Raw genomic sequence first — 16,882 nt, forward strand, 5'->3', positions numbered from 1 at the left:
TATTTCCCCATATGATTGAAATAGCTCCTGGCATTCATGATTCATAAACTCTGTTCCATTGTCTAATCTAATTATCTTCACTCTCTTTGTAAATTGAGTTAGTACTAACTACAAAAATCTTCTCAAAACTACCACAACATCCATTTTTAATTTTAACAAATATAACCATGTTATTTGAGAATGGTCATCAATAATTGTTAAAAATAGTTTATTTTCATCAAATGTTTATACACTATATAGCCCCAATGAATTTCTATTCTCATTGCTGCCACCCATCTCTTATCTCTGGATGCTTCCACTATAGACTATGAGGAGACTGTTGATATGTAGTGGCTGTAACTGTGACATAGTTTGTCATCCATATAGGAGGCCTTTTATCCCTATCATATCTCCTCAAGGAATCATCAGGTGAAACATCTAATGGCTGAGATACAACTTAAAGGTGTTCTGATGGAGCAGGGTCATCTTCTAATGACATGCTAAGTGATCAGTATCTTGAGGAATGTCTCCAGCATCATCTGGTGGACTGTGGATACCAACAGGTGACTCATCTACTGAGTCATCAGAAGCTTCATAGCTTAGATCAAATACATCAAAGCATGCATCAACATCTACACCAGTATCTGCAGCTTGTGGAAACTAATATGCCATACCAAGATCATCATCAAGTGGAGTTGCATTTATGTTATCAAGAAACACAGATGATCTGCTATTGCTCCCTTGCTTGAAAAGAAAAATATTTTCCTTAAAACCTACATTCTTGTTTACAAAAAACACATGCTTGGTTCGATCATATAGTATGTATCCCTTTGTTACTTTGGAATGCCCCATGAATGCTTCTAGTACTGCTCTTAATTCAAACTTGTCATGATTATGCATCCTCTTAGCATAACATAAGCATCTTAGAGTCCTGAAGATCCCAGTCGGGTTGCTTGTTATGGAACACCTCATATGGACTTTTTACTTGAAGCACTATTGTAGGTAGTCTGTTGATAATGTGGGCTGCTCCCAAAACATATTAGAGGTATGCCTCCCTGAAATCTAATGGCTCTTGCCACTTCTAGAACATGTCTATGTTTCCTTTCAGCTCCCATTTTGCTGAGGTGTATAAATACATGTCCTTTAGTGTATTGCCTCATATGATTGAAATAGCTCCTGACATTCATGATTCATAAACTCTGTTCCATTATCTGATTTAATTATCTTCACTCTTTTTATAAATTGAGTAAGTACTAACTTCAGAAATCTTCTCAAAACAACCACAACATCACTTTTTAATTTTAATAAATATAACCATGTCATTCAAGAATGGTCATCAACAATAGTCAAAAACAGTTTATTTTCGTCAAATATTTGTACATTATATGGCCCCCATACATCAACGTGTATCAAGTCAAACACTGCATTAGCTCTAGTAGTACTATTCTTAAAAGGTAATATGGTGTGTTTAACTAATGGACACACAGTATAATCCTTTAAGGCTTGTCTACAAGCATTTACAAACAAGTGAAACACTTGGTTTATTGTTTCAGTTGAAGCATATCCTAATCTCCTGTGCCACAATCTAATATTATTATCTTCTTTTCTGATAGAAAAACCTTGTGTTGTGTTCAACAAACCTTCAGTAGAGGCTTTATGGAGCATTAAGTAGAGTTTCCCACTGCAAAGGTCCTGAAATATGCAAAAATCAGAGTAAAATGCAACCATACATTCCAGCTCTTTAGTGAGTTTGGAGACTAACAATAAATTGTACTTAAAATCTGGAAAACAAAGTACATTATCCACTATGTCTCAATTACTCGGCTTACATGAGCCTATATGGGTTACATAAGTGACACCTCTGTTTGGTAAATGAACCTTTTTTTTGCTTCTGCTTCATTTAGTCTGATCTTATTGAGCAACAAATTATCAGATATTATATGATTTATCGCACCAGTGTCAATTATTCACTCTTTTCTACATGTATCTACTAGAAAAGCATTGAGTGTACCTCCCATGTTTGCTGAACTTTCCCCAGTGTTTTCTTTGTTAAGTAACTTCAGGATATGAGTGAAGAAAATGCCTTTTGATGTGTATGAATTACTGTACCGAGGCTCTTTGACAATGCGATTTCCTCATTCTGGACCATGCATGTTGTGATCTTCTACAGACACATTGTGAGCAGCATGAGTTCCTCCTTTCTTTTTGTATTTGAAATCAGCAGGATATCCTATCAATTTGTAACATTCCTCATGTGGGTGTCCTTTCATCTTACAACAATCGCATTGAATGTTATAGTTCTTCTTTGGTCTCTGCATAGGTCCTGCTCCTGCAGTCATTAAGGCAATTGCTTCACCTCCTTCAATTGAGGTAAAAGAGTTCGTCATGCTCCTTTGACTCCCTCGTTCTATAAGCATTGAATACGCCTTGTTTATAGTGGGAACTGGAATCATCATGAGGATTTGGCTTCGAGCCTGCTCATAAGACTCATTTAGTCCCGTGAGAAAACTGCAAGAGTTTCAGACGCTCCATGAAAGTGACAAATTCTCGAGATTTTTCATAATCACAACCCGGAATTGGGGCTAATGAGTCAAATTATGCCCATAACAGCTTTAATTTGAAAACATATGAAGAATTTGAACTTGTACCCTGATTGATTGTTTGCAATTTGTTTATGAATTTGAAAAATCCTTGAGCAATCAATTTTTGTCGAATCGCTCTTTTAATTCTCCCCAAACTACACTAGCACTTGAAGAATACACAATTCCACTGAGCAATTCAAGTGAGACACAATTCATTATCCACGACAATACTATAGTGTTGCATCGTTCCTAGATATTAACGAGATTCAGATCATAGCTTTTCTCTTTTGCATATGCCTTCGATGAACCCTAGCTTGTTGCGACCTAAAAGCCCAATTCACATCGCTCGGCTCCACACAGAGTAGTTCTCCGATCCTCTCAATTGCAGAGAAATTAACACCGCTCCTGAATTATCATTGGCATTCAAAAACAATGGATGGTTATGACTTAGCTTTTCTGGCAATTCGTTGTCGAGCGCCATCTGTTGAACGCACCTACAATTTTCGGCGAAAAGCTCTGATCAGATGAGATGACCACACTAGTAGCCCATTTGCTCTGATCCCATATTGAGAATCACCATTAACGACCTGTTGTACTTGAATTGAGAACCCTAACTACAACTGGTGAATGCGAACAACTAAGAGAGAAAGCAGATCATGTCAGTTGTGTGTTGAAAATGAAAATGATTCTCATTACCAAAGAAGAGATATACACTATTCTTATATACACGTGTTTAAACCTCTACTGACAGCTATCAACAACTAACATTATAACTTAACTAACTAATTATTCTAATACATAATTAGTTACTAACCACATCCTACTAACACGTGTCCCTCAAGTCGCTGCACCTTCAATTAAAAAAAACACATCTTATGGAACCATTTCTTTTTCATATTCAAAATTCTATGTTATCTTATATTGTTAATTATTGCGTCTTATTCATATTTTGTAAGCTCTTCCATCCCTAAATACTTCTAACGAATATAACTCCATGAACAACTAGTTTAAACAGAAAAAGTTCATAAACCTATTTATCATCAACAAAAGTTAAATCAAGATCAATATATGCCGTGATAAAATCAAAAGTAGCTTATTACATATGTATTTGCTTGGTTATCCCTCTAGTTTCAACGTGATCAGTCTTAATATCAAGTGGAATCATTTTTGGGCTTACCATGGCTTTGTTTATCCTCATTGCTTTGTCGTTCCTTTTTTTTTCTGTTTTCAACTCACTTTTAATGCAACTCTTGCCCATTGAATGATAGTTCAAGCATTAACCTTTTTTGTCCTTATTTTTATTTTTGTCTTATTTTAACCATATGTGTCTTAAAACTTGTGAAATACATACTCCCTCTAAATGGACACAAATATTAAACATTCAAATTATTTATCACCTACGGCGCATGAGAGTATGTCATCAAAGGATGTGACTGAAAAGTTGAGATTCGTTCACACTCAACTAAAAATATTGTATTAGAGTTCAGAAAATAAAAAAACTTTTCAATGAAGAACACTTTAATCCCTTAGTGGACCTATCAAATGTGAATTGAAATTAACAACTCAATAAATTTTGGATGTCAAATAATTTAATTAAAGATATTAAAGCATAAGGGAGAATCAATGCTCAAGGAGAAAACAGCATATTGTTTCAGCCAAGTGTCGGTGCATTGACAGAGTCCAAAGAAAATACTTTAAGGAGGTAAATGACTTTCACAATAATTAAAGGGATGCGAAGTGCAAAATGCCACAATATGATCACAAAACGATGTCGTATATAAATGAGGAATGAAGCACTTTTTTCGCACCGTTGCAACTTGCAAAAATTCAAAGTGAGAAAGACTTCCAATTCAAAATCAAAATCTAGTAAATCTTCAAACCCCTAATAATAATACCCAAAAAATTTCCCCGCCAACACCACCCACCCATATGGCACTTTCTACCCCGCCACCACCGCTAGATCCTCCGTCAACCACCACAACAACCACCATAACCACTAGCACCATAAGACCAATTATCCCAAACCCTATAAGACCACCCACCCCTCAACCTCAACCTCACCCTTTTTCCCTCCAATCTTCTCACTACCCACCTACCCAAACCCAACCACCCCAACGCCTACCACCCCCCTCCAATCCTAATTACTCTCAATTAGTACCAAAACCTCCTAATAATCCCGACCCGCCACCTCATCTTCAAAGCTTTCTCTACCCAGTCGCTTCATCCGGCCGCGGTTTTTTGCCCAAACCTAGTACTACTAATTACCCCAATCGGTCCGTTGTTGGCTCTCGACCACTTTTTGGGCTGAATCACATGGATCCGGGTTCGGTTCAGACCGCTGGTGCGGGTGTTAGACCGACCCATCTGCAACATACTCTTGTTGGGTCGTCTCCTACTGCCAATTCAGCTGTGATTAATGGATTTCCAGTTGTCACTTCTTCTTCGCATCCTAAGGTTATTTTTTTCTTCGTAATTCTTGTTTTATGCTCCCTTTTATTAGCTTGATAATTGACTTTTATCCATTGTGATTCGGTTTCTTGGTATGGAGAGATCTCTGCCATAAAAGAGAGCTCCTAAATGCATTGTATTACTATCTTGCCATGTAGCTTAATCCGTTAAAAAGATTTGCCCATTCTGCAGCGGGCATAATTTCTTACAGAAGCTCTTTAGATTAGTTGTGATTAACTGAAGAGTTGAGAAGTGAAGTCCCCAAATATTTGCTACTAGTAACAGTAGATTTTATTTAAGTGATTAGATTTCCGGTATTCGTTATTTGAATATTATGTCGTAACGCTTCACCTAGATTATCTCCTATTAGCATAGTGGTTTTCTTTACTTTTAAGAGGAAAGCTTTTACCTGCACCCTTCAATGCTTTGCCATTAATTTACTATGAAAGAGTTACCACAGGATTCACCCTATTGTTATGGAAAGTTCAACGTCTTCATAAAGATAATTTTAATCTTACTTCTTGAACCACTATATAGAATACATGAATAGTTTTACTACATATGCCAGGTCAAAGGAAACAACAATAACAACAACTACGTCTCAGTCTCAAAACAAGGTGGGTTGGCAATATGAATCCTCATTTATTTCTTTAAGCTCAACTCATATCATCATCATTACAAAAATAAATTAAAAGTGAAAGTAAAAAATACGATTATATATATAAATATATAATAGAGTTTCTCTACAAGTCTAAGACCTATTCCCAACTAGTAGGTCTCATCTATTTGGATCTTTTTCTTACGTTGTGCCTTATCTTAAGATAAGTCTGCATTGATTTCAAGAATGTGTAGTTCTTCTGAGACAACTTCCTTTCATGTGATTTTAGGTCCATCGCGTCCCTTTTAACATCTTCCCTCACCATAGTTTCATACCTATGGACCAATGCATTTGTAGATCGACGCAGGATATGACCAAATCATCTCAAGTGACTTTCTCTCATTTTATCCTCAATGTGTGCTACTTGCACCTTCGGTGTGATCATTTTTAATCTTATCTATTCTTGTGTGACCGCATATCCATCTTAGCATTCGCATTTCTGCAACACTCATCTTGTGGATATGTTGGACTTTAGTAGCCCAACATTCACTACCATATTAACATAGCTGGTTTTATAGCCGTTCTATAGAACTTACCTTTTACCTATGTAGGCATCCTTCTATCACATGACACCCCAGTAGGCGGTAGCACTTCTTCATTTCAACCATCTGGTTTTAATCCTATGAGTAACATCTTCATCTATCATTCCATTCTTTTGAAACAATGAGCCATATATCTAAATTGTTTGCATACCTGGAATCACGTAAATTAGGATCAAGGAAGTATGAGCTTGACCTTTTATGAATGATATTGACCACGATTGATGACAACAAAGAACTTGCAAAATCAGAAAAAAAAAGAAAAATCAAAAACAAAATAAGAAGAGTGAAGGTTACCCCCAAAAAAGGTACTCATGAGTGTCAACCTAGCACGACCACAAATTCTTTGCTTACGAACTCTAACATATACATAACCACTAGTCTTGTCAAATTTTATCTTCTCTGCCATATCAATCTTTATATAGATACCTTTGGACTAAAAACGAAGAAAAAGAAGAGTAAGCAACAACCAAAACGTAGGGAAGAAAGAAGTGCTTTATCATACACGCTAACACGTTTTGAGAATATATGTATATGTGCTGATATATACAGGGGTCTCAGGCAAGGTGACCCCCTATCCCCAATGCTATTCATTTTAGTGATGGATGCTCTGAGTAAAATAATAGATCGTGCGGCGGGTGGAGGCTTCTTGAGAGGATTCTCAGCTTTGATCGGGGTGCTTAGTGACCGAAGAGTCTCTCATTTGCTTTTTGCGGATGACACCCTGGTTTTCTGTGATGCCGATATGGATCAGTTGACCTGCCTGAAGCAGGTACTGCAGTGGTTTCAGATAGTATCAGGACTCAAAATCAACCTCGGCAAGTGTGAGATTTTCCCGGTGGGTGAGGTTGCTAACATTGATGCTTTGTCTCATGTTCTCGGATGCAAGTTGGGCTCTCTTCCCACTACTTACCTGGGTCTACCATTGGGCGCTTCGCATAAGGATACTACGGTTTGGAATCCAGTCATTGAAAGGGTTGAAAAAAAATTAGCAGGCTGACAGAAACGGTACTTGTCAAAAGGCGGTAAGGAAGTGCTTATCAAAAGCACTTTGTCGAGTATCCCTACCTATTACTTGTCCCTGTTGCAAGCTTCTGCGAGCATCACAGAAAAACTGGAGCGGTTTCAAAGGATTTTTCTTTGGGATGCGGTGGATGGAACTAGAAAGTTTCATCTAGTGAATTGGCAGACAGTCACTTCCCCAAAGAAGTGGGGTGGATTTGGAGTAAAAGATCTTAGGGTATTCAACAGAGCTTTGTTGGGGAAGTGGATGTGGAGATTCGGGGTAGAAGAGCATGCTCTATGGAGGGAGGTCATAGTAGAAATGTATGATTCCACGGGAGGGGGTTGGGGGACCAAGGCAATCACAGCACCGTTCGAGTGTGGCATGTGGAGGAATATCATGAAGAACTGGGAAGCTTTCTATGGCAACATCACTTACAGGGTGAGAGATGAAAGGAGAATCAACTTTTGGAATCACAGGTAGTGTGGAGTGGATACTCTGAGGGTCTCTTTCCCCCACGTCTTCAGAGTTTCAAACCAGAAGGAATTAATGGTCCAACAGATTCGCAAGGAGCATGAAGGGGGTAGTATGAGACCTCTCTTTTAGAAGGAACATGCAAGATTGGGAGATTTCGGAGCTCCAAAATTTGTTGGCACTGCTATACGGGCAAGACATGCCCCATCCATCTTGTGATTCTTGGAGATGGGGGTTGTGTGGCGATGGTTTGTTCACCGTAAAGTCATTTTACCAGAGTATGTTGGCGAGAGAGGAGGTCACTTTTCCATACTCATCGATCTGGATTCCTAAGGCGCCCACGAAGGTGTGCTTTTTTGCATGGCTAGCAGCGAGGGGAGTGATCTTGACAGCTGAAAATCTGCGAAAGAGAGGAATTACACTTGTTGGTGCTACATGCGTAAAAGCTCAGGGGAAGAAGTTGATCATCTTCTGCTGCATTGCCCTGTGTCCTGGGGTTTGTGGAGGGAAGTTTTGAATCTTTTTGGTGTTCAATGGGTGATGCCAAACACTGTAAAGGAAATGCTATATAGTTGGGCCGGTTTCCGTAGAAGAAGCAAGCAAAAAGCGTGGAAGTTCGCCCCGTTAGCTCTCATGTGGATAGTATGGGGAGAGAAATAGGAGAGTTTTTGAGGGGATTGAGTCTCCGTTTTCACACCTTAAAAATAGTCTTTTATCTTTGATCGCTTTTTGGTGCACACATATAGTCCATACTTGTGTAGAAGATTGGGCGTCTTTTGTAGAGAATCATGTTCTGATGTAAATTCTCTACTTTTTGGTATACTTCTTGTATGCGGGAGTTTTTTCTCCCTTTTGATTAATACAATTTACCTTATAAAAAAAAGTGCTGATATAAACAGTTGGATTTGTAGCATCCATCGCTGTACTAACCAAACTTCATGATGGCATCAATGGACAATATAATTTGACTTCTACAAAATGATTTGGGCATCAAGTTTGCAAATGGCTTGAGATTTTCTTAAAATTAATTTTGTCAAGTCGACCGCCCTTTGCATTGGATCGGAAGAATAGCATGCTTCCTACCTTAGGTGGTATTTTGATTTGAGAACTTTTTGGTTTTTGTTTCCTTTTTAGAGATCAAAATATTTCTCTTTTTTGGCTGTAAAGTAATTTTGAGTGTCTAGATCTGAATATGGAAGAGTTGGTTTTGGGATTGTTTTGGTGTTGGGTTTGTCTTTTGGAGATAAGACTAAAGCTGTAAAAGATTTGCTGTGACTTTTATATGGGGAAACTTTAATATTTTATCGATGGCCAAACCTCTTTAGATACAACTACATGTGTTTTCGAGTTTTAGAAAGATGTAGGATGAAGAAAAAAAAGGAATTTCAAATTGACCGAGAAAAAAACAATTTGAGGCTCAATTCATAATTAAGAGAAAGAAGAGGAGATAAAGAAAGGGGATACGAGTTTACACCTTGGGACTGGGTCCCGTTTTTGGTTCACAAGTTTTGAGAAGAAAAGCAAGCCCTCTCTCTGCCCGCGGCTTCTTTTCACTGCTTTGTGGCAGTACTCACCTACAGATTAAACTGAATGACGTATCTCAGTAATGCAGTTTTGAAATTTTAAATGAAAGATATTCTGTTAATGTGTTCCGTAGATCTATTTTAGCTTTTTCTCACAATTTTGTCACCTTCTGTTGTCTTCTAATCCTGTTTACTATTATATTTCTGCATCCAGATTGCTCCTACTCAACCTTCCATTTCAGATTGTAATGGCTTCAGAGAGGGGAGGTAATGTTGGTTTTGCTTCATCTTGTTTTCCTTATATGTTTGATATGGCAATTTTTAGAGCTCTATATTTTGCGAACGGTAGGGACAGAAGTAAGGATGACACCTTTGCTATAGTCAGAGACAGAAAGGTAAGTGTCTATCTTGTTGTTTAGTTTGATTTATGAAATTACTTGCAGTGTTTGTTGTTGTTGATGTTTGACATGACCCTCATTTTTTTCGATGACGGTGATATCCGGGCCAACTTGCGCGTACCTTGACTATTCCACCGGGCATTTGCTACCTCCCACTAGCACAAGTACCGGTAACTCTGCCACCAGGCTTGGACAAATGAGAAGATATCACCTAGTATTTTTTGCCTCCGCTTGAATTTGAACTTGAGATCTCATGGTTCTCCACCCACTTCATTAACTACTAGGCCACACCCTTGGATTTTTGACAGATGGAAGCCATTAAAATTATTTCCCATCCTAAAAAATAAGTTGAAAGGAAAAAAAAATGTTAGAATTTGACTATTTGGCGACTATTTTATCACTTCTCTTTCATTCAGTTGTGAATATAACTATTTTGCTCGAATTTTCCAAATATTTCGCCGATGTGTGTCTGATCCTCCAATGTAGTGCATTATTGGAGGATCCGCGAGGATGCGGTAACATTTATGGAGAGTCGCACCACATACTATATAATGCTATGTCTAGCTTCCAAAAATGTTATGGAAAAGGCCCTCAATAATGACATTGTTTTGGCATCCTTTCACTCATCACACTTCTTTATAATCCAACGGAGGTGCAACCAAATACAATTTAGTTGTGAATAATGTTAGTATTGGGGATCAGCCTCAAGAGTGTGACCTAGTGGTCAATGAAGTAGGTTGAGAACCATGAAGTCTCAGGTTCAAATTCCAGCGGTGGCAAAAACACTATGTGATTTCTTCTTATCTATCCGAGCCTTGGTGGATAGAGTTATCCGGTGCCTGTGCTGATGGGAGATAGTAGGTACTTCATGAAATTAGTCAAGGTGCGTGCAAGCTGGCCCGGATACCACGGTTATTGAAAAAAGAAGTTAGTATTGGGGATTAGGTACTGAATGGATTATCTCTAAGCATTTATGGTATTTGGTAGCCAACGCCAACTAGTTTGGGATTGCAGGTTCTTAATTGATTTATGGTGTTGGTTCTTTCCCTCCAATGAACTTCTAAAACTTGATAATCTTTTTGTGATATGTAACGTTTTAAAATGCAATTATAAGAGACTTTTTTCATGCAGAAATGTGTCTCTGCAATTTTAAATTTCTCTCATTTATTTCAGTGATTTTTCCTATTTTTGTTTTATGTGGTAGTCTTGTCTATGGCTAGAGATGCAATGTGGCATTATGCATCTATTTACTTGATTTACAGCCCATTACTGATGAGATGAAAATTTTACTTATGTCTGGAGATGGCATTCTTACAGTTTTAATTGGATAACCTAGAGCGCGTGTCCTTTCTATATTAAGTTGCTGCTGCCTTGAGATGAATTATATACAATTTAATTGCAACTAAAAAAGGTAACTACCTACTTGACTTGACAGAACACCAAGGTTCTCTTATGAGTTTTACCCAATCTCATATCTGTTGTTGATCGTTCGATCTGTGAGGCTGTTTTGCTTAGTTCTTCGGCGCACTGGGGGTCTTTGTGGTTTAGTATGAGCCTCATTGTAGAATTCACTGCTTAACTATAGATTAACGAAAAGACGAAATGGGTTTGCTGTCTAGTAGTACTGTGAAAGACGTGCGTTCTACGAAAAGGTTCATTTATACAACATCTTAAGTGTATATTTCAAGTGACCCCGCTTCCCTTTTGTTTGCTCAGTAGCTACTGCTGTGCATGTTGCCTGGAATTCACCTCTCATCTGCAGTATTGCATATAGCTTAAAGCTGTTTCAAAAAGAAAGGTTCTATATCAGCTGATGTTGTTTTTGGCTTGAAGGAGCTAACATGAGGGTAATTACTCCCACCAAAATTTAAAGAAAAACAAAAAGGAACAGCACAGATAAGACGTCTGTGAATCTTGAAGACATTATGCAATTCTATGATTTGGTGTAGGCGCTTTATTTACATCCCATGCCTGATATAAACATGTTTTTACTGCATGATGGATACTTTAATTTCTGATGTAGGTCAGAATATCTGATAATGCTTCTCTCTATGCCCTTTCTCGTTCATGGTTGAGGAATGGTCTTCCCGATGAAACTCAGGTTTGCTCAAAAAGAATTGTTATGCATTGCACAAGTCACAAGTGCCTTCTCTTTGAAATATTAGTTCTTTTCCACAGTATCTTGAGTGACTTAAGGCTTCTGGCTTGTAGAAGCTCAGTTAATATACAAACGAACTAGCTGCTTGTCCTTTGTGCAACTAACATGACCTTTTTAGATGCAACTTGAGTTGGTGAATAACAATTGTGAACCATGTCCTCTAGAAATGCAGCTTCGGCTTTTAAAAATTTGATCTGTTTCTGTAGCATTATTTGCATTTATAAGCATGTCTCTCTTGTTTTTGATCAGTACAGTCTTGCATAAAGATACAAAGTTTTTCCTTAAGGTTGGTCTTGAAAAAAGAGAAGAATGATGTATGCCTTCTTTTCAACTTATTAATCTGCGATAGTGGGCTTCATTCAGTATAGTTTCATGGTTCCAGAAGCTCCAATCATCTTTCTCAACCTTTAGTTATTACACTCTGGCATTATGAACTATCTTTATCAGTCACTGCATTTCTGAGGTTTTTGACCTATGTTAACTGTTGTTGGTATAAAATTGTCGCGACTCATAAATGTTCAGTTCCACTGACTGGGTGGGTTATTAGGTGGCATTTGTTAAATAGATGCATATAGAACTAGCAAGTGAAAATGATAAGTGCAACCCTTTTACAGCCTTGTTCAGTTCCACATATGCTTATTACTTTGCTTGTTCTTTAAGCACACTCGCAATAGTCAATCCCAGACATATGTGCCACCTGTAATTCTGTTTTGTTTAGATTTGAATGATTGTAACTTACTGCTTTTCAGATAGTCCATAGATGATATTAATTTTTTAAAGTTGAAATTACAATACGCTAAAGATGTGTACCAGTTCTGATCGTGGTGCTCTCACTTCTCTTCAATACTCATACTGATCCTAGTAGTTCAAAAGTCATTCAGGTTCTTTTTTTTAAAGAGGTGGGTAATTATTCCTCATTGATGTCAGCATCACACGAGTCTGACCAAAAATTCATTCAATTTCCTAACTAGGGCTAATAGTCGTTTTTGCTCCTTTTCCTTTCTCTTTTAATTTTTTTCTTTAATAATTTTTGAGGAAAAGATAGGCTCATGAATTGTAGAGATAGAGGAGGACGTTTGGTGAAATTGAAAGTTTGAAATCAGTATCGGATCATGATTGTCTCTTGCTACTCTAGCTCTGATTCTTCTCTCATCTTCATTTGTGTATTATTAAATTAATTTTCTTGGCAAAAATGATGCAACTATAGTTTTGAATGAGTTTCTTGATGTGGTGTTTGAATTTTTGCAATAAAAACATTGTAGTTTTAGATGACATTTGTTCATTTTTATGTTTATTTGCTTTACCTTTCCTTGGCAGTCGCAATACATGGATGGTGTTAGGTCTCTTCCTAGACCTTTGCCCCTAGCTCCACAAGATGCCGAGTCTCCTGTGAAAAAGGAAGGAGATAAAGAAGAGGAAGAGGTGCGAACTTGAGTTTATCTACTTGGGGAGTGAATTTTGAATATGATTCCTGTACCAAAATGATAAAGATGCCTGGTAATAATTCAGCCATTGTTGTTTGCATTGGGGACGTGAAGTATCTAACTCAAATTTAATAGTAAATCATGGTTTAAGGATGTGTTAAATGAAATCAGGGCGACATTTTTATTACTTTATTTTTAGATTCCCTTTTTTTTTTTGGGGGGGGGGGGGATGGATGTTCTAGGTCCCCGAATTATAGAGAATGTCACCTAGAATATATATCATAGCCAGGGTCCTCATATGTAGAAGCCCTGAATCAGCAACATGCTAGCAGGTTGCATTTGGTATGCCTCACTTCACTGCATGACATGCTCTAGTATTTTCTAATTTTGTATGTTCCTTTTTCAATTTTTCCATTTAGTCGTCCATTTTCCTATCAATTCACTCCCATCCAAATCTTTCTTGTTATTTGTTACCCTCATTGCTTTCCTTCAATCAGTTTTTGGAAAGATATGAAACTATTCTCCAGTAAATGATCCTCCTGCGATTGGTTCAAACTCTAGAAGTGGGAGTATAAAGATTGGTGACTCCCGCTGTCATTTTATGGTGCTGCCTCTAATCTTTATTATCTCATTTTGGTAGATGTTATTTCGAACTAATGCAGTCTTCTTTATCCTTTGTGGAATCACACTTCTTTCTGGTGTTCTGTTCTGTTCCTTTGCTATCTTTTATTTATTTATTACAATTGTCATATTTCAGGTAAGGTCGTAGTCTTATTTTAACTTTTCTTGAATCACTTGTATATGGTATTCCACTTGTTTGCTACTTTTTATCTTTCCTCTACTATTTTCTTAGTTTTGTGGTAACGGCTCTTCTTGACACTAATTTTGTTTATATTAATAGTTGGTTATTGACGCAAGAAAGCAAAAATAGATGTGTTTTCCAGCCACTTAATAAACAGAAAAACCAACTCAAAAACTTATGATTGGTGTATCTGAGATAACTGGTTTCTAAGGTGTCTGGGCTGTTGATTTTTAGTAGCAAATGAAGATGGATCTCAGTTAATGTTTATGTGCCAAAACCTCCCTGACTGACCATGTTTACTCCTTGCTGAGCATTACATCTGCCAGGCAGTTATTGCTGTCCAGATAAGATCAATGATTTGTGCTATGCAATCGTGCTGTTCCAGGATTTTGTACTATTTGTTTAAGTGCCCAAGTTTTGAAAATATGGTAATGTTTAGTTCCCGAGTTCCTTTTGAAAGACAAGTCAATTGTATGTTAACTTTCATCAAAAGCATGTCCTAAGGGATGGCCTAGTGTTTTGAGGCATGGGAGTAACAGCCTGGAGATTCTTGGTATGTATTCCCAGCTGCAGTACTTGGTGTGAGGCCATGTCTGAGTAGGCTGTCCGGTGGATTACTCGTGGTGCGTGTTATAAGAGTTTTTTTTTTTCATCAAAGGCATTGAACGTACCCTTTAAATATGAGCAGTTCAATCATCATTTAGGAAACAAAGGAGTATGTTGGATCTCAAGAGGCTATATCCAACATTCTGTTTATTTGTATCTCCACACTCGGAAGTTTTCAAGGCTTCAGCAGTTCTACTTTGTTCTATACTAGCTAGTAGCTCCATATTCAATTTGTTTGTATCTCCAAAATATTTTTTCAAAGGTTAAGCAAGCTCAATTGTGTGCACTGGATCCTGAGTTTTATAACATACAAAATCTTTTCGAAGGTTGACCTACTAGCAGCATGTCCGCAGAGGCGTGTTTATCTCTTTTAATCTGTCTCTGGGTGCTGCTAAAGCCATGTTGCAATTTCATGGTTTTTCATTTCTAGTCAGCTCATTATGTGTAAGGATTCTCATGTCTGATTGCATAGCAGCATGCATAGTTGCACCTAGTTGTTTGATGTGGTTGGGTAGTTGAGATGGCAATTGGCGTTCGGTATAGAATGGAACAAATGATTCTGCTTTTGTCTACCTGCAGGATGGGGGGTCTGTCGAGCATTTATCTCCAAAAGAACTTTTGCAAAGACATGTCAAGCGTGCTAAAAGGATTAGATCACGGTAAGAAACATTTGTGGTCTTTTGTCTTTTCGAAATTAAGGATGTAACTGTTACCTTGTGGATTGAGCTGCTTCTGACCCTTTCTCTGTGGTGCCCCAAAGAGGTGGGAAGGTCACATATTATGAAATCTACTTTTTCCTTTGTTGATTAGCTTCAACTTCGGCATTTGGTATTTGTTAAGATTAGAGAAGAAGTCGGTAATTTGGTTCAGCAAGGGAAAGAATGCGCACGTACACACACACACACAGACATATATATATCATGAAGTATAGTAGGTTAGCGATGTTTGCATTTTTCTTTACCCAAAATCCCAATGTTACTATTAGCCCTTTGATAAATGAAAGGAAATTTTTGTCACTTTATCTGAATAAGAAAGAGAAAAAGTAGTTGTCCTTCATAAATCATGTAATTAACCTGCTCTGCCCCTTTCGGCGCTCAGAGATGCAAACAAAATTAGACACTTGAAGAAAGAGTTTTAAGTAAAGAAACATGCATTCGGATTCCTCTGGTGCACAAAATTAGAGAGTGGCAGGTTATCGGCCATTTCCATTATTTCCGATAATGACCTATCCGCGGTTCAGAAATTAGGAGATTTAGCTGACAAATTGACCTGGTCTTGACTTTCTGGCTGGACATTGATCTGATGAAGCAGATCATGAACTGTGATAGATCTATAGCCAGTAGTTCACTATATTTTGCAGCCATTCTTCTACCATTCTTCTAGCACTTGTTTCCCGTCTCTCTTCCTTTCCTTTGTCTCCAGGGTGGGGAAGGGTATATGGATTAAATGTGATTAGCTGGAAATTGGATGTAGACTTTATCGGTGACTATATGATTGGTTGTGCTTGGAAATCTGCAGATTAAGGGAAGAAAGACTTCGTCGAATTGCAAGATACAAAACCAGGCTTGCTCTTCTCCTACCTCCAATGGTAGAACAACAATACAAATATGATCCAGCTTCAGGAAACTAAACCATTCAAGATTCACTAACTTAATGGTCCGTAGGCACTCTCATCTGCACCCTGCTGGAGCTTTCATATGTCGTCTTCTATCCGCCCTCAAGGCCTTCGCGGAGCGCTCAGGTTGGATGTTGTTAACGGTGTGCCCAAACGGAGGATTCTGGTGCAATTAGCGCACATAGAACTAGCAGGCTTGGTAATGTTAATTTTAGGAGTGTTCATCGAATCGGTTTTGGTTCGGTTTACTATTCTAAATAGTATGTTGTACCAATATTACACTGAAATAAATGCGGTATGCTTCGATTTTTTACTTTTCTGTTTCGGTTCGTGCGATTCTGTAACTTCGATATTACTCTTTAAAGTTATAATCTATCAACCAAACTTATAGTCGTGATTTATGAAAATGGTTTTTCAGATTTAAGCAAAAAAGAAAAACTAAACAAGAACAAATTAAACCAAACGTTAGTGATGTTTGTTTTTCCAAAACAAGACTTGTTTTTTCCTTTAAAAGAAAAGTAAGGAAAAAGACTCAGTCAATTGATTGCAGGATACTGCTGCAGGGTCAAGAAGGAAAAAAGAAGAAGATGAAGGAGCATCGGTCTTCAGAGTAAAGGATGTTTCTTTTTTGGTGTAAGAGATTTTATTTTGAAGTGTTTCTATTTCTCTTATT

General features: G+C 37.7%; 1 protein-coding gene across 3 annotated transcripts; it reads left to right on the forward strand.

Moving 5' to 3' along the window:
• Positions 1-4,372: 4,372 nt before the first annotated feature.
• On the forward strand, positions 4,373-16,522 carry LOC104109717 (uncharacterized). 3 transcript variants are annotated; one of them, XR_011408203.1, is made up of 7 exons: positions 4,373-5,015; positions 9,421-9,473; positions 9,556-9,601; positions 11,628-11,705; positions 13,080-13,259; positions 15,174-15,253; positions 16,113-16,200. XR_011408203.1 is itself a non-coding variant. In XM_070176090.1 (7 exons), the coding sequence occupies exons 1-7, from the start codon at positions 4,491-4,493 to the stop codon at positions 16,222-16,224; spliced, it is 999 nt and encodes a 332-aa protein (XP_070032191.1). In that variant the 5' UTR covers positions 4,373-4,490; the 3' UTR covers positions 16,225-16,522. The 3 variants fall into 3 exon arrangements, 2 of the variants coding, with proteins under 2 accessions (XP_070032191.1, XP_070032185.1); XM_070176090.1 differs by having other exon boundaries at positions 13,080-13,184; positions 16,113-16,522; XM_070176084.1 differs by lacking the exon at positions 11,628-11,705 and having other exon boundaries at positions 4,374-5,015; positions 13,080-13,184; positions 16,113-16,522.
• The last annotated feature ends 360 nt before the right edge of the window (positions 16,523-16,882 follow it).

This window comes from Nicotiana tomentosiformis, chromosome 1 (assembly GCF_000390325.3).
Source record: "Nicotiana tomentosiformis chromosome 1, ASM39032v3, whole genome shotgun sequence".
In the NCBI taxonomy this organism is placed as follows: domain Eukaryota; kingdom Viridiplantae; phylum Streptophyta; class Magnoliopsida; order Solanales; family Solanaceae; genus Nicotiana; species Nicotiana tomentosiformis.